This window comes from Arvicanthis niloticus, chromosome 5 (genome assembly GCF_011762505.2).
Source record: "Arvicanthis niloticus isolate mArvNil1 chromosome 5, mArvNil1.pat.X, whole genome shotgun sequence".
In the NCBI taxonomy this organism is placed as follows: domain Eukaryota; kingdom Metazoa; phylum Chordata; class Mammalia; order Rodentia; family Muridae; genus Arvicanthis; species Arvicanthis niloticus.
Window position 1 is genome coordinate 11,101,092 of NC_047662.1, and position 24,205 is coordinate 11,125,296.

The 24,205-nt window shown below is 40.6% G+C and overlaps 1 protein-coding gene and 1 pseudogene across 2 annotated transcripts; one reads left to right on the plus strand and one right to left on the minus strand.

Moving 5' to 3' along the window:
* LOC117708389 (induced myeloid leukemia cell differentiation protein Mcl-1 homolog pseudogene) overlaps positions 1–24,205 on the minus strand; it is a 133,948-nt pseudogene that overhangs the window by 60,151 nt on the left and 49,592 nt on the right.
* On the plus strand, positions 9,615–15,469 carry LOC117709405 (oogenesin-3-like). Of its 2 annotated transcripts, XM_034503767.2 has the most exons (5): positions 9,648–9,677; positions 11,916–11,928; positions 12,793–13,090; positions 13,606–14,154; positions 14,789–15,469. In XM_034503767.2, the coding sequence occupies exons 1-5, from the start codon at positions 9,648–9,650 to the stop codon at positions 15,351–15,353; spliced, it is 1,455 nt and encodes a 484-aa protein (XP_034359658.1). In that variant the 3' UTR covers positions 15,354–15,469. The 2 variants fall into 2 exon arrangements, with proteins under 2 accessions (XP_034359660.1, XP_034359658.1); XM_034503769.2 differs by lacking the exon at positions 11,916–11,928 and having other exon boundaries at positions 9,615–9,677; positions 12,777–13,090.

The following is a 24,205-nucleotide window of genomic DNA, read 5'->3' on the forward strand; positions in this document are numbered from 1 at the left end:
GGTCTTTGTTAAGTTCAGGCATGTGCCTTCAATTCCTGATCTCTTCAAGACTTTTAACATGAAGAAATCTCGAGGGCGGGGGGAGGGAGTCCGGCATCAGGGTCCCGGGCGGGCTTCCCACATCACCAGCGGAGGTCATGCAGCTGTCGGTGGGCGGGCCGGCGGCTACATCAACAAGGTTCCAGGGTTCCAAAAGCTGGGAATCAGGCGGAGAGACCATGCGACACGTGGAGTCAGGTTTTCCAAAGCTTTATTGTTCATAACCTGATTATTGGATGTAAGTGGTACACGCTTCTCCCGGCAAAAGCCAGGGGAGACCAAACTCTTAAGGGAGAAAGGGGAGGGAATAATTTAATTAGCTATGCCCCTGGCCTTTTGATAATTCATTAATATTTAAATCTCTGGAGGTGGAGACTTGTTAATCAAGCCCTCTACCTGTGTCCTACCGTGACAAAAGGTGGCAGGTTAAATGAAGTTACCTCATCCAAGGCCCAACAGAAAATCTCATTCTTTGTTGGGTCTTTGTGTGTCTTAGTTATCAATGTAAATGTGACATCATGAAATGAATTGGGTAGTGTTTCTTCTGTTTTATTTTGTGGAATTGTGTGAGGAGTGCTAGCATTATGTCTCCTTTGAAAGTCAAAGAATTTTGCACTAAAACGGTCTGTCCCTGTGCTTCTTTTCATTTGTAGACTTTTAATGACTGCTACTATTTCCTTAGGTGTTATGGGTCTGTTTAGATAGTTTACTTGATTCTGATTTTACGTTGGTATGTGGTATCTAGAAAATTATCCATTTTTTTCCCTATCTTATAGGTTTGGATGTGCATAAATGGAGAAACCACTTAATGATGCAAAATGAACTCCCAGCGTTTTGGCAGAGTAGCAATGAGGCACAGGAAGATAAGTGGGGGCTCTCCAGGAATATGATCAAAGTTATTTTAAATATTTAGGGAAAGGCCGTGATACCCACCATTTCACATGTAAACCTCATTTTGCTTCTTGTGTTAGTTTTGCTTTTTAATTTGTTTGTTTCGTGTTGTATTTGTTACTTTTCATTTTGTGTTGTTGTTCTTATTGTGGTTGTTGTTATTGATGGTTTTTGTTGATATTTGTTTTCTTTTGAAACATGATCTCTATGTGTAGCACCTATTTTTCTGGAATTTGTAGAAGAGGCTGATCTTGAAATCAGAGATCTGCCTGCCTCTGCTGCCTCAAAGTTGGCCTGTGAAACAGTGTCTGAATACAGATGTGATTAAAAAGTCCTAACATTCTTTCTTTTTGTTTCCCCTATATGGATGCCTGTCTGCCTGCCTGTATTTTACATTTTTGCATTGTGTGGTTGGATGGACCACATGGAAGCTAGCAAAGGGCAATAGGTTGGTGGAACTGGAGACAGATTTTTGTTTTAGTTAAATAAAAGCAAAGTTTTTTTTCTTAGTTTTGGGATTTGGTGCATGTGACCATTCCATGACACTCTCATGGAGGTCAAGTATATATTTTATGGAATCAGCACCCTCTTTTCAGAGATTAAAGTCGGGTGATGATGCTGATGCAGGCATCAACTTTACTTGCTGAGCCATTTCAAAGAAGCCCCTTATCATACATGTACATAGCATACATGTCTTTGTGTTTAGGTTACCTCACTCACTATCTTATATTCTATTTGAATCAATTTCCTTGCAAAATTCCCGATATCCTTGATTTTAATCTCTAAATAGTAGTCCAATGTGTAGATGTACCACATTTTTTTATCCATTTTTCATTTGAGGGACATGTAGGTTTCTTGTGATTCCTATTAGAAATTAACTTGCCATGAATATTATTAATGAAGTGTCCTTATGGCATAGTGGAACATCTTTTGGGAATGTGCTAGGAAGTGATACTTCTGGGTCTTCCAGTATAAATCCCCCAATTTTAAAACAAAAAATAATTGATTTACATCACAGTTGGTTCTCAAATCAGTGATGGCTCAAAATGTAGAGAAGCTTCAAGCATACATTCTATACTTGTTCTGTACCCAGACTACAGCTTGGCTTCCTGTTTCCCATTCTTTTTTGGATTCCTCTTTCATAGTACTGATAACTGCATCCAGGGCTTTCATTGGGCTAGGGAACAGCTATTCTGCCAGCTCTGGTAGTACACACTTTTAATCCCCACACTCAGATTGCATGTGAATATCATGACCTGGAGGCTAGTCTTCTTACCATGAGTTCCAGACAGGAAGATATAGAGCTATAGAGCTACACATACATACACACACATGCGTGCACACACACACACACAAGCACACACACTCACACAAAGAAAGAGACAAAGAGACAGAGAAACAGAGAAAAACAGTGACAGAGACAGAAAGAAAAAGAAAGAAGACAAAGATAGACAGAGACATAATGACAAGGAAAGAGAGACAGCCAGCAAGAGAACATTGCTGTGGAGCTTTTGTTATGAGGCATTCAAGACAGCAGGGACTGGGATGAGATTTCTGTGTATGTCTTGTCATTTCTCAAGAGTAAAAAGTTGCCGGGCGGTGGTGGCACACGCCTTTAATCCCAGCACTTGGGAGGCAGAGGTAGGCGGATTTCTGAGTTTGAGGCCAGCCTGGTCTACCAAGTGAGTTCCAGGACAGCCAAGGCTACACAGAGAAACCCTGTCTCGAAAAAAACAAAAAACAAAACAAAAAACAAAACAAACATACATAAGTGGTTTCGGTTCCACTTGCAACACGCTACCTCACAGTTAAGGAGAACGCCACACTCAGGATTCTTCTGACAGCATTTATTGAACAGCTCTCAAGATGGTGAGGTGGAGGGAAGGACACCGAGCTCAGAAAGCCCACTGCTTAAATAGAGCTTTGGGAGACGTGCAGATCCCTCATTGGCTCAAATCTTTCATCCAATTGTGATACTCGGTTTTCGAGCCATGCACAAGCGAATTCTCAAGTAAAGCTTCCGTGAAGAACCAGGAAGCAGAAGCCTGCGCCATCTTTTAATGGCGAATGCGGCTCCTCACATCTCCCCCTTCCTTATTAAACTAAAACAACAATCTAGGGCTGTTAGGTTGCCGATCTAGCCCACCGTTCTACCAATAGGCGTTCAAGGCAGTTAAACAGTACGAGACCCTCCACACCTTTTATCCCGTGCAATGGGAACCTGAGCCCCGGGAAGTGTGGAGGACCACCACTAGGATACCTGGTGCAATGGGAACACGAGCCCTCAGGATATCCTGTTAAGTGATGGTGTCTCATTGTTTAAGCAGATTCAACCAGGCTTGAGGGGATGTTCCCTGCTCCACGGCAAGCAATGCTTGTGTGATCACCACCTTATCCTTTTGATGTTGTTGTTTGAATTTGCAGAGCAACCAGAGGGTAAGCAGCACTCCCCCAAAGATCATGCAGCCAAATAACCCTACCCCCACCCATTCCTTACTGCCTGAGTAAAATTTTCATATTGAATGGAGGTATTTATATACACAAGCAGGAGAACACAGGTGAAAACATTTTACCACTTGCACCATACAGCTGAGGTCACTAAACAGCAAACAAGCTATGTGGGATAAACAATATATTTATCAGAGTGTGCTTCAGCTGTTATAGGCTTTTGACAACCAAGTCTTTCATCAGGGTATATGGTTCCAGATGACTGCAAAGTTGATCTAGCCGCTTTTTACTAAAGTCGGCTCCCAACAGTTGTGAACCACCATGTGGTTGCTGGGAATGGAACTCAGGACCTCTGGAAGAACAATCACGGCTCTTAACCACTGAGCCACCTCTCCAGCCCCACCTTTGTACATTTAAATGATGCATTTCTAGGAAGCCTGCTACAAAGACTGAAAGCTACTTTGCAGACATTAAAGTTGAAGGGCTGTATGATTATGGACATGCAAATCAGTGCCTTCCTGCCTTCACTGAGCCAGTGTTCCCAGCTCACTGAAGTCAATTTTGTGAAGAACTTGTTGTCCATGGGCAGCCTGAAGAAGCTGCTGCAGCATACTGCCAACCTCACACAGCTGACCCTGGAGAAGTACCCTGCCCCTGATGAAGTCTATGATGACATTGGTGATGTTATTCCAGACAGATTTGTACAACTTTGTTCTGAGTTTACAGACACACTCAAAGGTATAAGGCAGCCAAAACAGGTCTACTTTGTAAGTAAGAGATGCTTAGATTGTCGCAAACTTTTTACCTATGATGTGGAGGCCAGGCTATGTTCTTATTGGGAATATACAAAATAAGGTCATTGCTGGGCTCTGATAAATGAAAGACAGGACTCAAGTGACTGATTAGAGACATAGGCCATGTGTATTAAAGCATTTCTGGATGAGCTGTGGAAAAATAATTATTTCATGTCATTTGAATTCTAATCATATTCTTCAGATTTAAAGTAGTTGTGTTGACAAGAAGAACCATGATCTTATTTTCAGCCTAATGTCTACAGTACAGACCCACCGTTGGTTAACAACAGTATTCCATAATTGTAGCACTTCCATCCCAGCACTTTCATAATATGAGGGACCCTAGTGGAAGCACAGGTGATAGAGAGGACATTATAAAGAGCATAATGGAATTGAATAGGAGGACTCTGTGCCATTCTGCCTCTGGATGACATCCTCCTATTGGCTGAAATGAACCTAGGAGTATTTTTGTATTAGACTGCTATCACTTTTAAGCTGTGTCTCTTTCATGGGGTGCTCCTGCAGCCTGATATTATCTTTTCACACCACCATTCAAATTATAATCTGTCATAGATTGCAATAAATCAGTTCTGTAAGAACATGTTTATTTTCTTCTTTTACTGAGTTAGTTTTCTGACAACATTATACTTGTGTATTGTGCTAACTCTGGCCCTATAATCATGTGTCCCCTTGTCTCTGCCCCTTCCTTCTCTTGGATCTTTCAGAGTAAATAAAGACCACCATGTTTTTTCCTAGGGGAGATTTTGTAATCTCATGATTGATTCATGAGACCCTATTCAAAGTCCTATATGGAATCATTTGGAGATGTTACTCAGAGGCAAACAAAGCTTGCTGCTCTTCCTGAGGAGCAGGGTTGATTCACAGTACCCACAACCACCTGTATCTCCAATTCCAGGTGAATGACATTTTCCTCTAGTCTCTGGGAGCCCTTGAGTCAGTTGAGGTGACTAAAAGGTTAGCCTCTCATAATCCAGTCATGGAAGTTTTTTTACTAGGAGCCTGACTTCCCAGCTCACAAGGTGTGAAAGCGGAAGTACAGACAGGATCTTAGTAGGTATTTTAGTGCAGGGCCATGGAGATTTGGAGAGCTCAAGTGGTTGAAAATGGGGTTGATTTAGAGGAAGAAGAAGCATGTGGTCTGAGTGCTGACTAGATGTATAGTTGAGGCACATCTTCCAAAGAGAAGAGTGAGGGGCTGCTTGGAGAGATGGTCTCAGCAAATTCTATTTGTCTTACACATCTCTCAGGGAAAAACATGCAATCTTCAAGCATCTTCCATGTACATTCTGTCTGATGTGAACACCTTCATTCTGCTTAGAGCACCTGATATTTTTAATAGTTATTTTCAAAAGGGTTGGACCCACTGCAAGTTGATGTGGGTTATAAATGTTTCCCTAGCTTCTGGTTTTTTTTTTTCTGAGGAAAATATAAACCTTTTTTCTGCCCTGCAAAAAAATAAATAGTAAGAGGCTTGCCTGAACTACATGGAGAGTTCTAGGACAAACAGAGCTATATAGAGACTCTTAGCCTCAAAACAAACAAACAAACAAACAAATCCCCATGGTTACATTTCACTCACAAAAATCTCATTACTTCAGAGTAAGAAACAGGCAGATCTAAATGCATTGATAGGATAGTGTCTAGACTGAATGATTTCCTTTTGGGAAAACCACAAAACTAAAACTAGAGTGGAACTCAAGTGCCCATTAACTAAACCACTCCCCCAATATAAGGTTTTTGTTCATTAATTTAGTAGCTATTTATCTACTCATTTTTAACTTGTATTTGGGTAAGGTCTTGATCTGTAGCTAAGGTTGATATAAAACCCCAATTCCCAGCACTCCTGCCTCAGCATTCCATGTGATAGGATGACTGTTGTAAACCAGCACACCTGGCTGAGTTTTCTTTGCATGTGATACACATGGTCCTGAGTGTGTGTCCCATTGGCATTGTTCAGTTCCTGACACTAGACATAGACACAGATTCTCCTAAAAATATTTTCTAAGGACTTTGTGACAAACACATCGTCACAACTGTGTATTCTTTCCTGTAATGTGTAGCTGACTTGGATGCTCTGTCATTCTTCAGTTGTACTAGCTAGCTACACAAGAGGGCTGAGTCAGGAGGATGGCTTGCAACTGCTGTTGTGAGGCAGCAGTTCTGGACATGCAGTCTCCAAATGGACTTAATTGAATTTGGTCATAGGTGCAACAGTAGAGAGAGAAACTCACTAAGATGCTAAGCCTTCATTACTGAAGGAACAGAGGGCTACAGCCTCTCAGGGAAGACTGACACCTAGCTAGCTCACTCTAGGTAGTTTATTCAAACATTATACAAAGTTAATTGGGAATGGGAAAAATTCCAGCTACCAAGATTATCTTGCTCTTACTGCTCATTGGAACAGACAACCCACACCAATCTCAGTCCCGTTTGACTTTGGCTAGCCATAATCAAAAGAAAAAACTCCAGGTTTGCCAGAAGTGTCTCAGTACCAAGATGAATGCAGCTGCATGCTCTCACATGGCACCACGTGCAGACATTCTAAAGAGAAAATATTTCTTCAAGGGTCATACCTTCTCAAGGCAATTTCTCAGCTTCTCCTAATTGACCCAGACATACCAAAGGATTATGGATCATTTAAAGCAGTTTCAAATTTACATCATTTATACAGATGGTGTCCTTGTCTTCTAGTAAAAAGAGCATGTCTCAGAAGAATCCATCTAGGAAACTACGTGGTTGATATCAATAATTTGCCCTAAACCAGGCATGGACAAACACACACATGTTTAGAGCACAGGCTAGTCTTTCAAAGGACCCAAATAAAATTGCCAGCACCCATAGAAGGTAGCTAACAACACATAAATTCCAGATCCAGAGAGATTCTACTTCTTTGGCCTCTGGGATCTTTGATCCATGTTAACATTTCTCATTAAAGACACACATACACATAATTAAATATAAGAAAAAAATTTAAAGTGTGATAAATGAGATTATTACTCCAGCAATTTAGCAAATGAATGAATGATTGCATAAATAAATAAATAAATGTATATATATACAGATGTATACAGTAAAATTAAATTGAAGATGCTTTCTAAGCACTATTTTATTTATACACAGCAGCCAGGAAAAATCTTGTAATTAAATACTCACAAGTACTTTTCATTTAAAAAGCATATTTTTTTATTTTGGCTTTTTTTGGTTTTTGGTTTTTCTCCCCCCCCCCCCTTTTTTTTTTTCTTTTTTGGACAGTTTATTTGTTTAGTGCTGGCTGTAAAGGAAATTGCTATATAGAAAAGGCTGACCTCTAACTCTGGGATATCCCTGAATCTATCTCCCTTGTGAAGTAGAAACTAGTGTCTCTGGAAAGTTAGTTATAACAAATGATGTTTTGCTGGGGCACACAGGTGAAAGGATATCTTGGTAAAGCAGACACGTGAAGAATATTTTCCTGAAGCAGGCACAAGTGAAAGGATGCTTTAATAAAGCAGACATGTAAAGGTTGCTTGATAAAGGAGTAACTATGGCCCTACAGACAGTAGGAGACCAGCACTGAGCTTTGGTTTGGATTGCTCTTCCCACTCTTTTCCACTATACAGCACCCATGTATTAGTTTGCCTTACAGAGCAATGTTGAGCTCAGCTTGTAATAAGGCTGCTATTGAGAGAAACTTGCCAAGAACTGCTTGTGAGATTCCTGTGCCAGCTTCTGCTTCTATGGCATCTCCTGAAGCCAATTGCCAAGCCTGGTGGTTTCTTCAGGATTAAACTACAGCTACAGGTTCCTGCCTAGTGTCTGCCTGCTGAAAGGACTTGATTGAAGCCACTGGTTTCTTCATCTTGGGCTGCCTTGGGTTGCCTTTAGGCTCTGTGCATCCAGGAGCTCAGGAAATCATTCAGCACACCTGTCCACAGGGACATGTCTGAGTCAGAGGGGTCTGGTAAAGCACTCAGGTGCCATATATTCATGCTATGTCTTAGGAAGTATAAGTCTTCCCCCATCCCAGGCGCCATCACAAGGCCAGAGTCCCCACTCTGCAATAATAGAGGACTCAGTGTGCCCTGTTGTACTCTCTAGAGGTCTCAAGTCCGAACACTCATCAGTCTCAGCAAATGGAGGCTCTCATAAGAACTGACCCAGGTACAATTAACCTTTGTCCCACCAGGTGCCAAACCCTGCTCCTTTGAATCTCATTTCCCTTTGGAAAGGTTATTCAGGAGAAGGTAATGTGAGCAGCCTCTTCTGGCAAAAAGACACTGATCACCTATAAAGGCCTCAAAAGAGACAGTCCTACTGTCATAGGCCCAACAACCCAGGTTCTGCTTTCCACACATTGAGTCTGCCAAGCACAGACTGAGGAGAATCTCTGAAATGTATGGCATTACTCTTTACTTTTAAAGTTGTTACCATGTCCTTTGGGACATTGGCCTTTAGGATACTAATTTGGAGAGTGAGGTAGAAGTTCTGTGAAGTAGTGACCACCTGGCTTCACACCCAAACTGTGTCTGAAATTTGAAAGTGAACCAAGACATGTAAGTTTCCCATAAGCAGCTCTGGAGTCATGTGACTACACAAGAGTACTCTGAGAGACTGTGAATCTGAGAAAGACATGCCAGCGAACCCTTCTGCTTACATCACTTTCCCTCCTGTCCTTTCTCATTTCTCTTTCTGTGGGTAGCTATGGACTATGCACACTGAGACAGGATGGTTTTGACTTTAAGACCAGTCTGGGCTATATGGCGAGACAAAGAAGAAGGAATCAAACAAAAATGAATGTTGGGAAAGCCTTACCCAGGAGAGAAGAGTAAGAATTAGCAACTTTGTTTTTTCAATCTCATTTTCCATGAAGTGCTGGAGCAGGGAGTACACGTACGAATCACTGGGTGGGGACCAGGATAAGGAGAAGTGCTTATGGAGGATGCAATAGACCTTCCTACATGCACCATGTTGGCCTGATATAGCCATTGCTATGATTTCCAGCCATGTTCTTAATCATGCCCATGCTGATACTCACAGGCCTCAGACTAGCATGCTACGAATTGTGTGAGCAAACAACAGAAGGTCATGTCCTGGGAGTTGTTCTCAATATATAGTCAGAAAGAGTTTGGATAAGTGCCCAATGCTTGTAGACTCAGAGATCCACCTGTCTCTGCTTTGCAAGTGCTGTGATTAAAGGCATGAGGCACAACCACTTGACTTCAATAGATAAGTTCTTAAATATCTCTCTCTTCTAAGAATCTTCCTGTGTACAGATCTGATCTAATTTACCTACACCATCCAAATCTGAAGATAGGGAAGTGGGTGGAGACTCAATATTTAATCAGAGACCTACTTTTGTGGGGAGGGTGTGGCTACAAAGGGAGGATACAGCTGAGAGGTATATAAAGAATCAGAGCAGGCAGAGAAACCCTCAGTCTCTTGAAGCCTGGAGTTACAACCTTCCCCTGCCTGAATATGGTGATCTGTCTCCAGTGTCCACATGAAGTAAGAACCTCAGCTCCATGAGGATACCTCATCTCATGCAACCTAGTCTAGCCTTGTCCTCACTTGAAATTTTGTTCATATAATTTTCTACTTGGTGGTTCTCCTTTTTTAAGATGAGTCTCTCTAAGTAAGTTTGCCTGTCCGGTATCCTAGACATTCTGTACTTTTTGGCTAATATCCACTTCCCAATTAGTACACACCATGCATGGCATTCTGGGTCTTTGTTACCTCACTCAGAATGATATTTTCTAGCTCCAGCCATTTCCCTAAAAATTCTTGATGTCCTCATTTTTTATTAGCTGGATTTTATTCCATTATGGAAATGAATGATATTTTCTATATCCATTCTTCAGTTGAGTGCTATCTGGGTTGTTTCCAGCTTCTGGCTATTACATATAAGGCTGCTATGAACATAGAGGAGCAAGTGTCCTTGTGGTATGGCGGGGCATCTTCTGGGTATCTGACCAGGAGTAGTATAGCTGCCTATTCAGGTAGAAATGTTTCCATTTTTTTTTGCCAAACAACCAGATTGGTTTCCAGAGTACTTGCACCAGTTTGCAATCCCATAGAAATGGAGGAGTGTTCTCTTTCTCCACATCCTCACAAGCAAGTGCAGTCATTGTAGGTTTTGATTTCAGTGATTCTGATTATTGTAAGGTGGAATGTTAAGGTCATTTTGATTTGCATTTCTCTGCAGACTAAGGACTTTGAACATTTCTTTAAATGCCTCTTGGTCTTTAGAGCTTTTTCTACCTTTGAATTATGGGAAGGATTTAAGAAACTGAAGGGGAGGGCAGCCCTGCGGTAATCCCACTAGTCTCAACTAACCTTAAAGCTTGGAAGCTCCCGGAGCCTGAGCCACTCAACCTGGCAGCATACACAGTTTGGTCCAAAGTCCCCAGTACATATATAGCTGAGGACTGCCTGATATAGCTTCAGTGGGAAAGACTTGAGGCTCTAGGTTTACGGGTGGTTGAAGCACCCTTTTGGAGGAAAAACTGAAAAAAATTAGATGAGGGTCTGGGGGAGGGAATCAATGGCTGGAATGTAAATTAATTAAAAAAATATCACCAGGCCATAAACTCACAGAAATTCTCCTACCTCAGCCACCTGAGGCCTGTTTAACCAGAATAACCAAGTGTGTTCTCAATTACATCTAATAATTAACTGGGTTACTGTGGTTTCTGTAGAATTTTTTTGTTTTATTAGTTTTGCTTTTGTTTTTTGAGACAGTTGCACTAAGAATGTCAGGGTGATCTTGCATTCTTGGCACTCTAGTCTGGAATGTCAGATATGAGTTACTCAAGTGCCTTGAGTGCTGATCTTTCTGTCAGTTTAAGCCTGGAATTCTTTGGTGTGCTTTCAATCCAAGCAACAGGGAGGCAGAGGGAAGCTGTGAGTGTCAAAATAGCTGGATATTACATATGTTTTTTAAAAAGGCAGAACAAGGGGCTGCAGAGAAGGCTCAGTGGTTAAGAATACTGAGTGCTCTTCCAGGGGTACTATGTTCAATTCCCAGTAAGTAAATTGTGGCTCACAACCATCTATAATAGGATCTGATACCCTCTTCCTCTTTGGGTGTGTCTGAAGTCAGAGACAGTGTACTCATATACATTAAATAAATAAATAGTTATATAACTAAATAAATAATGTAAAACAAGCAAACAAACACAAAATACTGAAAAACAAATGGTATTTGCATTTGCTCACTGATAAATAGCCTCTTATTATAATCGAACCCAGGATGTTCTCAAACTTGCAGGAAGAAATGTGTATTTGTGTGTGTGTTTAATATTCATTATATCACAATCACAGTCTTGCTCTCTCCTCTCTACCAATACCTACTCTTGACTGCAACAGAAATGCAGAGGCTGGATGGTCCCTAACTTTGATGGCAGCCAAATATATATAGAAAGTTTAAAAACAGCTATAAGACCATGTCTCAAAGAAGAAAAAAATTCCAAACAAATAAAATCAACAACACCAAAAAAAAAAAAATATTTCTATCTGCTGATTGATACAGGAACTACTCTTCAAGGAAATCAGTATGTCTTCAAAGTTTCAGAAAGAATCCAGGTTTCTGTTATTATTAAATATTCAAACAGGAAAATCTAAATATTACTTAATATCTGCTCCGTTTTTGTTACTTTTTTTTTGGTCTTCCTTTAGTTTCTGCAGGTCTCAGGATAGCTGGTCTGGTGCTGTATAAGTAACCAATTATGACATGGAGTTAGTGAGCCTCCTGCCTTCAGCCTGTGAATTATAATCTTCACCTCATAGTCTCTTTATTTTGGATGCTTTATAAAGGGTCACCAACCATGTCAATGGCTACTGAAGGATAAGGGACTTTAGTGTTTCTTTCCCACTCTGTTATCTCTGTAGTTTGCAGACCTCAAGCTTGGAACTTTACCAACACCTTCTCCAAAAGGCATGTAAGGGTCACAATCAAAGATTGATGTCAATAACTAATGATGGGTATTTCAAAGATGAGTTGACTTATTCCATGCACTGTAGCTGGATAGATAAAGATTGTAGACAATTTGGAAGCTGATTTTCTTTGCATTCTTTGAGAGCCTGGAAAGATAAGCACAATCATCATCCAACAAGTGGCTGAAGCTTCAGAGTTCCTTGTGATGCCTTCCCAGTGGGATGTATTCACCCCATCTGTGGCTGCAATTGGATGTTGCCTTTGGAAACTAGGATACTTTGGAGAAAAATCATAGCATCAGAGAGAATTATGGGTTTAAAACCAGCTCAGGCCAGACCAAAAAGTGCTTGATTAGTCATGCTATGGTGGCCCAGGCTGAACAGAGATGGAAAACACATGTAATGTCAACACTTGGGAGGTACAGTCAGGTATTTCTCTGTGGATCCAGACCCCTGAGATCTATAAAGCTAATTTTAGGATAGCCAAAGATATAGGTAGTTCTGTAAAGATATTATCTGAAAGAATACATGAAAAAATTGTGGGTATTCAAAGTGACAAACTGGGTTCTCTGTCCTCATCATTAGTAATCTAGCTCTCACATTTCCTTGTGTGTGCAGAAGGGCTTCCTAAGTTTCTTGTCATTCATGGTATATTTTTCCTGGCTTCCCTAGGATGACTCTTCAGAAGAAGACACAACAGAGGAAGTCTACTCTCCACTCACCCTTGAGAAGCTGGCCATGAAGAGGCTACTGAGGGGGGAGGCCTTGGCCATTTCTGCTCTCAAGGACCTGCCCCATCTTCTGTTCCCAGTGATGTTTGAGGAGGCCTTCATTAATGGGCGTACAAAGGTCTTGACAGCCATGATACCTGTGTGGCCTTACCCATACCTTTATGTAGGAATGATGATAGAAAACCGCAACTTGAAGACTTTGAAGGCTATGCTTGAGGGACTAGATATACTGATTACACAAAAGGTTCGCTCCAGGTAGGCAAGATTGGCTGGGGTGGAGGATGGGTCTCTGAGTGCTGAGGATAAACTAGGGTCTCAGAATATTTGGCCATCTTTGGATTAGAAGCTTCTGATCATCAAATCTTTCTTCAACCCATAGTCTGGACTGTTACCTTCTGAATGTAGAGGCTGAGAAGGTATAAAGGTTTGGGCTTAGTCTCAACTCTCTGGGCAAATAATAAATAATGTAGAATACAGAAAACAATAGACACACCCAAGAGGAGTGGGTCTTTTCCTGCATCCCTCTAAGATACAAGAGAAATGACATTGGGATTAAGGAGCTTGGAATGAAGGGAAGTAAGATAGGGCTAAAGATGCCTGTCTTGCAAAGAATGCTATTCATTTACTGAGCTCACCTTTCAGGGTTTGATTCTAGACACAGGAAAACAAAGTTTTTAAAGAAACTGCTTAAATGTAATATGTAGCGTGGAATCAGACTATTAAATGTGTCTTCTTTTACCTTCTGAGTATTATACTCATTTCTCCCACAGTAGGTGCAAACTCACAGAGATCAATTGGAAGAATGAATACCACCATGTTACTGGCATATGGGCTGGATCCTGTAAACTCTTACCAGGATTCATGACACAGAAGCAGCCAGTGCAGAATAGACCTGGCTGTGGGGTGAAGAAAGAATTGAAGGTGACAACACAACTCCGACTCATTGAGGGCAGACTTGGTGAATCTGACAGATACTTGTTTCAGTGGGCCCAGCAGAGAAAAGATTCCGTTCATCTGTGCTATGCAAATCTAGAGATTGAGGGTTTAACCAAAGCTTCAGTCATAGAAATCTTCAAGTTTTTACATGCAGACTGTGTACAAGATCTGCTGCTAGGTTATCTTTCTAAAGAAGATTTGGACTTTCTTAATCCCTACCTGAGACAGATGAACAATCTTCTCAATCTCACACTATGTCACATCAGACGTACCCTAAGTATGGGTGATTCTGAAATGTTACTACTTCCCCCATTCCACTGTCTCCAGAAACTCTCTGTAAATGATTCCAACTACGTATATGGCAACCTGAAAGGATTCCTCAGGTAAGGAAGGGTCCAGTAGTAGACCAGAAAAAACTAATCTCTTTTCTTTTGCCTTAGTTTTGATGTGGTTTTGTTTTTTGCAAGTTATAGAAAATTTTATCATCTGGCAAACATAAACCTATCACTGTCAGAGACCTAGCATATCAAGGCAATGAACCCTGTGCCAAGATCTGTATGACCAGGCACAAGCAACCTCTTATTGCTTATGTGTAAATGGTTTTAAGTTTAGAAAAAGACTGAGTGGATGAGAAATATGGGACAATGGGTTTCAAGGTGAAGACAGGATCATGGAACTTGGAGAAACAAAACCTTTTAGAACTATTAAAAACAGTACTAGGAAGTTGTTGGATTTTGTTTTGGGTAGCTAGTCCTTCTTACATAGACCACGTTACCCAGATATATCCATTGTTTTGGTTTTCTGTCAGGCCCTGGGTCATGACTATAATGATATCTTAAAGACTCAGACTAGAATGTTGGGAGGTATGTGAGCAGAAAACAAAAGGCCATGTCCTGAGGGTTGTTCTCAATATACATTCAGAATGAGTTTGGGAGAAATGTCATCTGCTTAGCTGCCAATCCTATCAACTTTCTTCAACACCATTTGACAAAAAGCAATAATGTTTTCTCTCTTCAGGTGCCTGAAGAAACCCTTGGAGTCACTTATCATCACTGACTGTAACCTCTCACAGTCAGACTTGGATTGCCTGCCCTATTGCTCAAATATTTTTTATCTCAAATCTTTAACCCTTGATAGTATTAATTTATGTGATTTACTCATTGAGCCTCTTGGGTTTTTCCTTGAGAGAGTTGGACATACCCTGGAAAACCTGGAATTAGAATCATGTGGTATACAGGACTCTCAGTTGAATACCCTGCTGCCTGCCCTAAGCCAATGTTCCCAGCTCAGAGTTGTCAGTTTCAATGATAATGAATTTTCTCTGCTTTTCCTGAAAAAACTTTTACACCACACAGCACAGCTGAGCCAGCTGGAAAGGGATATATACCCTGCCCCTCTAGAGTGCTATGACAGGGATGTAATACTTTCACACAGATTAGAAAAATTGTGTCCTGAGCTCCTGGATATACTCACGGCCAAAAGAATGCCCCAGGAGGTCACCTTTGAAACAACCCAATGCTCTAATTGTTTTGGGCACTATATTTATGATCTGGAGACCGAAAATTGCCGTTATGAAATATAGTGAATGTCCACTGCTGATTGGAGCATGGAAATGTTAATCACTTATAGGCCTGAAACACACTGGAAAGGCAAGATCTTTCTCTGAGCTGGTAAAGGAATGTAGCATCTACAGAAAATATCAAGCAGTTTTTTCTTTTCTAGGATTATTGTAGTTTGTGTGTATTATAATAGAGGTAACCTTCCATGAGGACATTGCCTCCCCTTTGATTTATGCAATAAATATTTTGATATTTTATATATATTTTGGGTTGATGGTATGTCTCTATTAGAGCACAGAACATAATCGTCCTTAGCATTTCTGCACCTGTATCTAGTTTCTTCATTCCTCATCACCATAATTAGAACAATCTCAGATTTGTGCATTTCCTTGCATCCCAGGAACAGTCTCATAAATGGGACCCAAACCACAGAGCTTCATAAAGTGCTCAATGTTTTGGAAAGAAATTAGTATGTAGTACACTCAGATCACAACAACTGAGTTGGTTATAGAGAACAATGGGATGAGGGGAGAGGCATATTCAGCAAGCATGAGGACTAAGGACCAAGGCAGGCACATTTTAGGAAGTATGTCCTTGTATTTTACCTTTGCTGAAAAAATATGTGCAACAAATGAACCCTCAGAGACCTGATATCAAAATGAGAAGAACATGATGTTACCTTAATCCTTAATCTAGTTCTTCATAGTTTTTTTTTTTTTTTTTTTTTTTTGGTTTCTCTGTGTAGTACCGGCTGTCCTGGAACTCACTCTGTAGACCAGGCTGGCATCAAACTCAGAAATCTGCCTGTCTCTGCCTCCCAAGTGCTGGGACTAAAGTTGTGCGCCATCACCTCTGGGTTCTTCATAGTTTTAAAACAATTTTTTTGTTGGCTAAGAAAAGCTTTACTTCTTAGGAAGAGAAACATGTCCTAACACCTGCCCTAGTTCCCTGTGACAGGTTTTTGTGGGGGACTCCAGCCTTCATGTGTAGTGCAGCTTCTTTCAGATAGTGAGGTGACTCACAGTAGGCTGAGGAGAAGAGGATGTTCTCTATGGAACTTCCCACAGTCTCCTTATACTCTTCAGTTCATTTCATTAACATCCAGGCTGGCCAATGTCTCTGGACCTAATGCCCTGCGGCTCTGCCTCACTGGCTTGTTATGGGTCTAATTTTCCACTATAGAGCCCCCTGGAAAGATGAGATTAAATATATTCACATTCATGCCATCCTATTTTCTTTTTTTAAAAAAAAAAGTGCCAAGTTGCTCTTCATGAGATTCTATGAATAGCCTAATACAATTTAAAACCATGAGTTTTTTGGAGGGATGCCCATACAGAATGAAAGATGTTTCATGCTAGAGTCAGAAATGAATCATGTTGGTATCCTCAGAGTCTGCCTAAGATACCCTAACACCTAGTTCTCAGCACAGAAAAGACCTATGTGCCCCAGAAGGACAAAGGTTAAGGGGAAAAACAGGGATTAAAAAATAGAAAGGGAACAGGGGAGAGGGTAATGGACTGTTTGTCCCTGGGGGACAGAGCAGGAGCAAAGAACTGCCTCAGGATAAAGAAGAGACAGAATGGCAAGCATATAAGCAGAAGGCTTGTTATAAAGGTAAAAGGTAAACTCCATGTGAGAATGAGGCATTTAATTTTAATTGGGCTTCATAATTATGTAAGGCAAATGACTGGAGAGCTGGGGCTGGTTGGGATCCTCAAGAAGAGGAAGCTGCCATAAAAAGAAATGAACTTTGGGGGATACCTTTCAAAATATAAACTAATGGTTTTCAGCCAGGCCCAGTGTCAAGGAAAAAGGATAAGAGTTGCCACGGCCATGTTTGCTACTGTCAGGCTGGCAACAAGTTCCATAACTGAGGCAGGAGGATTGTTGAGAGTTGAAGTTTCAGAGCAGAGACTGGAGGAAAGTGCATCCAGAGACTGCCCCACTGGGGAATCCACCCCATATAAAGTCACCAAATCCAGACACTGATGTGGATGCCAAGAAATCCATGCTGACAAGAGCCTGATATAGTTGTCTCCTGAGAGGCTCTGCCAGAGCCTGACAAATACAGAGGTAGATACTAACAACCATTTGACAGAGCATGAGGTCCCCAGTGGAAGAGTTAGAGAGAGTATTAAAGGAGGTGAAGGGGTTTGCAACCCCATAGGAAGAACAACAATGAAAACCAAAAAAGCCACCCAGAGCTCCCTGGGACTAAACCACCAACCAAGGATTACACATGAAGGTACCCAAGGCTCCAGCCACATATGTAGCAAAAGATGGCCTTGTTGGACATCAGTGGGAAGAGAGGCCCTTGGCCCTGTGAAGGTTCAGTGTCCCAGTGTAGCAGAATGTGAGGGCAGGGAGACAGGAATGCGTGGGTGGGTGGGGGAACACCTTCATAGAAGGCAGAGAAGGGGGGATAAGAGAGGGCATTTTGGAGGGTAAAACCAAAAAGTGGATAATGTTTGATATATAAATTAACTATCCAAATAAAAACAATCTTTGTGCAAAAGAAGCAGATGCAGGCAGATATTTGATCTCGGGGCCAGCCTGGTCTACAGAGTGAGTTCCTGGACAGCCAGGGATACACAGAGAAACCCATAATCACAGAGACAGTGCTTATGATGTAAAATCTATTATATAAGCACACACACATATTTGTATATACATATGCATATATATGTGTATATATATATATATACACACACAGACACACACACATTATATATATGTATACATATATATATATATATATATATATATATATATATATATATATTTGAAAATATGCATGTATACATACATATATATGCAGGTTTCTTTCTGCCAGTTTGAGAACTTCTTCGTGAGCACCTTGAAAATAAGACACTGAAGACACTGTGTATCAGGGAGGAGATGCAAATGCCATTTGTTTTTGGTATTTTGTGTTTGTTTGCCTGTTTTGCCTCATTCATTCATGTATTGTATGTGAGTACATTGTTCCTGTCTTCAGACACACCCAAAGAAGGCATCAGATCCCATTATAGATGGTTGTGAACCACGAAGTATTTAGTGGGAATTGAACGCAGGACCTCTGGAAGATCACTCAGTGTTCTTAACCACTGAGCTTTTTCTCCAGACCCTTCTTTTGCCTTTTTAAAGACACATATAATACCTGGCTGTTTTGACAATCATTTAGGCTCCAAACTTAGAGATCAGCCTCACTCTGCATGCTTGTTGCTGGGATTAAAGGCACACCAAAGAATGCCAGACTTAATGTGACATAAAGATCAGTATTCAAGGCACTTGTGCAACTCACAGCTGTCATTCCACCATGGATTGCCTTGAATTCAAGGTCACCCTGAAACTCTTAGTGAGACTACATCAAAAACCACAACCAAATCAAAACAAAAATACCTCATGGAAACCACAATGACCCAATTAATACTTATAATAGAGAACTCACTTGTATATTCTGGGTAAGCAGCGTTCAGGTGGCCAAGATAGGAGAATCTCTGTGAGTTTGAGGCCAGACAAACTATTTTATTTTAGCTTAATTTTATTTACATTCCAGCTCTTGCCCCCCTTCACACAGTTTTTCATCTAATTCTTTCTCCCCTTTGCCTCCAAGAGGGTGCTTCCCTTTCCCACACTCAGGTATCTAAATTTATTAAAGGATATGATGCATCTTTTGCACCTGAAGACAGAACAGGCAGTCCTCTGCTCTATATGTGCTGGGGGCTTTGGACCAGCTTGTGTATGCTGCCTGGTTGGGTGGCTAAGTCTCTGGGAGCTCCCAGGTGTCTAATTTAGATAAGACTGCTGGTCTTCCTAGGGGGTTGCCCTCTCCTTCAGTTTGTACAGTCCTTCCACTAATTCAATCATAGAAGGATCTCAAATGGCTCAGAAGCATTAAAGAAATGTTCAAAGTCCTTAGTCATCAGGGAAATTACAATGAAAATGACCTTGAAATTCTACCTTACAAATCAGAATGTCTAACATTAAAAACTCAAATAACTGCATATTCTGGCATGGATGAGGAGAAACAGGAACACTCCTCCATTGGGGTGGGATTACAAACTGGTGCAGCCACTCTGGAAATCAGTCTGGTGGTTGCTCAGGAAATTGGAATCACTTCTACATGAAAAGCCAGCTATACCACTCTTGGGCATATACCCAGAAGAATCCCCACCATACCACAAGGTCATGTGCTTCACCATGTTCATAGTATCCTTATTTGTTATACCCAGAAATGGAAACAGCCCATATAGCCCTCAACCAAAGATTGGATACAGAAAATGTAGTTCACTTACACAATGGAATACTATTTAGCTATTTAAAAAGAGGTCATCTCAAATTTTGCAGGCAAATGGATGGAGCTAGAAAATATCATCCTCAGTAAGGAGGTATCCAAGACCCAAAATGGCATGCATGGTATCTACTAACTGATAAGTGGATATTAGCCAAAAAGTATAGTATATCTAAGATACAGTGCTCTTAAGTAGAGGATACTCATCTCAAAAAAGAATAACCAGCAGGTCATACATTATATAAACAAAGTTTCAAGTGAGGACAAGGCTAGCTCTGGTTGCCTGAGTTGAGAAATCCCTATGGAGCTGAGGGACTTACTTGATCTGGACACTGATGACAGATCACCATATTCAGGCAAGAGAAGGCTGAAACTCCAGGCTACAAGAGAGAGAGAGTTTCTCTGCCTGCTATTACTTTTTATGTACCTTTCAGCTGAACCCTTCATTTGGAGCCACACCCTCCCTACCAAAAAGGGCTCCAATTCAGTAATTGGTTGACTACTCACTTGCTTACTTTTCATTTTGGATGGTTTAGGTAAATTGGATCAGATACCTGTACACAGGCAGATTCTTATGCCAGACAGAGAGTCAAGAACTGATTTACTGAAGACAAATGGTTGTGCCTCATGGCTTTAATCACAGCACTTGCAGAGGCATGTGGATCTCTGAGTTCAAGACCACTCTTGTCTACAAGCATATGATCCTTCTTGCAAACTCATTCTTCTTACATATTGAGATCAACCCCCAGGACATGGCCTTCTGTTTTCTGACCACACAATTCATAGCGTGCTAGTCTGAGGCCTGAGGATCAGCGTGAGCATGATTCAGAACATGGCTGGAAATCATAGCAATGGCTGTATCAGGCCAACATGGTGCATGTAGGAAGGTCTATTGCATCCTCCATAAGCACTTATCCTTATCCCAGCCCACGCCCAGAGATTCCTACTTGTACTCTGTGCTCCAGCGCTTTGTGGAAAATGAGACTGAAAGGACCAAGTTGGTAATTCTTACTCTGCTCTCCCAACATTCATTTTGATTTTGATTCCTACTTCTTTGATTTCTGACACTGTGTCTTGCCAGAGAGCACAGAATGGTCCTAAAGTTTCTTTTTTTATATACTTTTTTTTATTTATTAGATATTTTATTTACACTTCAGATGGCATCCCCTTTCCCCATTCCCCACCCCTTAGAAATTCCCTATCCCATGCTCCCTTTTCCTTTTTGCATTTATACCTTTTTTAAAAAAATGTTAATCATAGGCTTTATAAGGTTGGTATTGTTCAATCAGAGGTGTAACCCACTACCCAACCTAGATATAACAACTATCTTTGACTGGTGAAGATTCATGAACATCTGCCTCCTTGTCTCCCTCCTTTTTCTCTCTTTCATCACCTAGCTTCTCCTCTCCTTCTTCTTCTCCTCTTCTTACTCCTTTTCTTCCTCTCAATACTCCTCCTACCTTAGCTCCTCCTACACATCACCCTTCCTATTAAAATGAAACTTTTCTCACAAAATACAATTAGAGCATAATTATGCCAATTTGTACCAGTGAGGTACAAGATAGTCCTAATACCCAGTCCATCCTTTTGTTGACTAACCAGCTCCTCTGTCATCTATCCTAACTAAAACATTTAGTTCTGAACCTGGCTTTAGGATGAATGTCAGCTGCCAACCATCCACTCAAATCTTTTCTCTCAAGGTAAATAGCTGTAAGTTTTCAAACCCGTCAGAAATCCAGAATGACTGAGTTAGCTATAATTGTGGGAAGCACAAAGCATAGCTTCTAAAACTTAGCCAATTTATAGAGACCTCTGAACACCTGGACACTCGCTCTACTTCAAAACGTTGGAGCATCTGTTCTTCTGCCTTCTGGCCCAGGATCATCTGACAGACCTTAGTGCTGCAGAATTATTAAGGGCTGATTACTCTGTCTAGGCAGATATAATCAGTTGACTATTCTGCAAGTGTGGCCTTTTCTGGACAGTAATTTGTCTGTAGAAGGAAAGTGGCAATCCTTGCCTAGTGGCTATCTCACCACAACTGAAGTAACTCCAAGGATGCTTAATTTCTTCTTAGAATTTAATATAGGAAGTTGTCCGGAGCAGACAGGTCTCTAATCACAATGTACATTAATACAGAAATGATTGTCATGTCAATTCTAAGGATTTCTGATGTTTTGAAAAACAACTATTCATGTAAGGTAATCTGGACTGTTGCCTGTTAATTCCACTCAGCTATTTCTAAATAAAACATAGAAAACACCCTAACAATAAACTCCAAGCCATGAAGTTGCTATAGTCCCTTAACTCACAGGCTGACCATCTCAAATCAGTTTAAAAAAGTTAAAGAAGGACTGGGTCTAAACTTTGTATTCCTAAATGTGTTATACTGGTACAATGCCTATGAGAGTAACAATATTCATCTCACTCTTATATCACTAAGAAGCTCATGCCAATGAAAACCTTAAAATTTGTAATCAAAGAAAATTGGTGCCATTTAAGAATTTATATCTTCATCTTGATATTAATTATACAGATTTCTACTAATAGGTTATGGCTATGCAATTAACCCTTAGCTAATCTTCTCTATTCCCACAAAACCACTACTTTTCCCTAGAAAGACAGTCCAACATTTACCACCTTAGCCCCCAAGCCCAGGGAATAGGAGCACTGACTCGTCATTAGCTTCTTCAAGCTGATTATGGGCGTTGATATATTAGAAGAGGAGTGGGGGGAAGAGCAAATTGACAATCCTCTGATGCTGTGTCTTCGATGCCTCCAGATGGAATTCCCGAACCTCAGAGGTTTGAGCAGGTCTGCCCAGCCTGTTTGTTGAGTAGATACACCAAGGGGCTGATCATTCTGCAATATACAATTCTCAAAACAAATTTTAGTATCAAGATAGATTTTTTTAAAGGGGGCTGACATTTTATTAAGAATGTTGGTTCTAACCGCTTTTTTCTCCTCTTTTATTGGAGGTAATATTTACATTTCAAATTTTATCCCCTTACTGAATTTCCCCCACCACCCAGGAACTCCTTATCCCATCCCCATTCCTTCTGCTTCTATGAGGGTGTTTACCCACCTACCCCCAGCCCCCCTCCACACCCTGAGATTCCAACCCCTCAGTGCTTTGAATAGATGAAGGCTACTGATTTGTTTGAGTTGATTTTATATCCAGCCACATTGCTAAAGTTGTTTCTCAGGTTTAGGAGTTCTCTGGTGGAAGTTTTAGGTTCACTTAAGTATAGTATCATATCATCTGCAAATAGTGAAATTTTGACTTCTTCCTTTCCTATCTGTATCCCTTTGACTTCCTTTTGTTGTCTAATTGCTCTAGCTAAGACTTCCAGTACTATATTGAATAGGTAAGGTGAGAGTGGGCAGCCTTGCCTAGTCCCTGATCTTAGTGGGATTGCTTCAAGTTTCTCTCCATTTAGTTTGATGTTGGCTACTGGCTTGCTGTATATTGCTTTTACTATGTTTAGGTATGGGCCTTGAATTCCTGATCTTTCCAAGACTTTTAACATGAAGGGATGTTGAATTTTGTCAAATGCTTTCTCAGCGTCTATTGAAATGACCATGTGGTTTTTTTCTTTGAGTTTATTTATGTAGTGGATTACATTGATGAATTTTTGAATATTGAACCTTCCCTGCATTCCTGGGATAAAACCTACTTGATCTTGATGGATAATTGTTTTGATGTGTTGTTGGATTCAGTTTGCGAGAATTTTATTGAGTATCTTTGCATCAATATTCATAAGAGCGATTTGTCTGTAGTTCTCTTTCTTTGTTGGGTCTTTCTGTGGTTTAGGTATGAGCGTCATGGTAGCTTCATAGAATGAATTGGGTAGTGTTCCTTCAGTTTCTATTTGATGGAATAGCTTGAAGAGGATTGGTATTACGTGTTCCTTGAAGGTCTGAAAGAATTCTGCACTAAAACCATCTGGTCCCGGACATTTTTTGGTGGGAAGATTTTTAATGACTGTCTATTTCTTTACGAGTTATGTGACTGTTTAGATGGTTTATCTGCTCCTCGTTTAACTTTGGTACTTGGTATCTGTCTAGAAAATTGTCCATTTCATCCAGATTTTCCAATTTTGTTGAGTATAGGCCTTTGTAGTAGGATCTGATGATTTTTTTAATTTCCTCTGTTTCTGTTGTTATGTCTCCCTTTTGAGTTCTGATTTTATTAATTTGAATGCTGTCTCTGCGCCCTTTGGTTAGTCTGGCTAAGGGTTTGTCTATCTTGTTGATTTTCTCAAAGAACCAGCTCCTGGTTTTGTTGATATTTTGTATATATATATTTTTTTTGTTTCAACTTGGTTGATTTCAGCCCTGAGTTTGATTATTTCCTGCTGTCTACTCCTCTTGGGTATATACTAGCTTCTTTTTGTTCTAATGCTTTCAGGTTTGCTGACAAGTTGTTAATATATCCTCTTTCCAATTTCTTTTTGTGAGCACTTAGAGCTATGATTTTTCCTCTTAGTACTGCTTTCAATGAGTCCCACAAGTTTTAATATGATGTGTCCTCATTTTCATTTAAATCTAAAAAGTCTTTAATTTCTTTCTTTATTTCTCCCT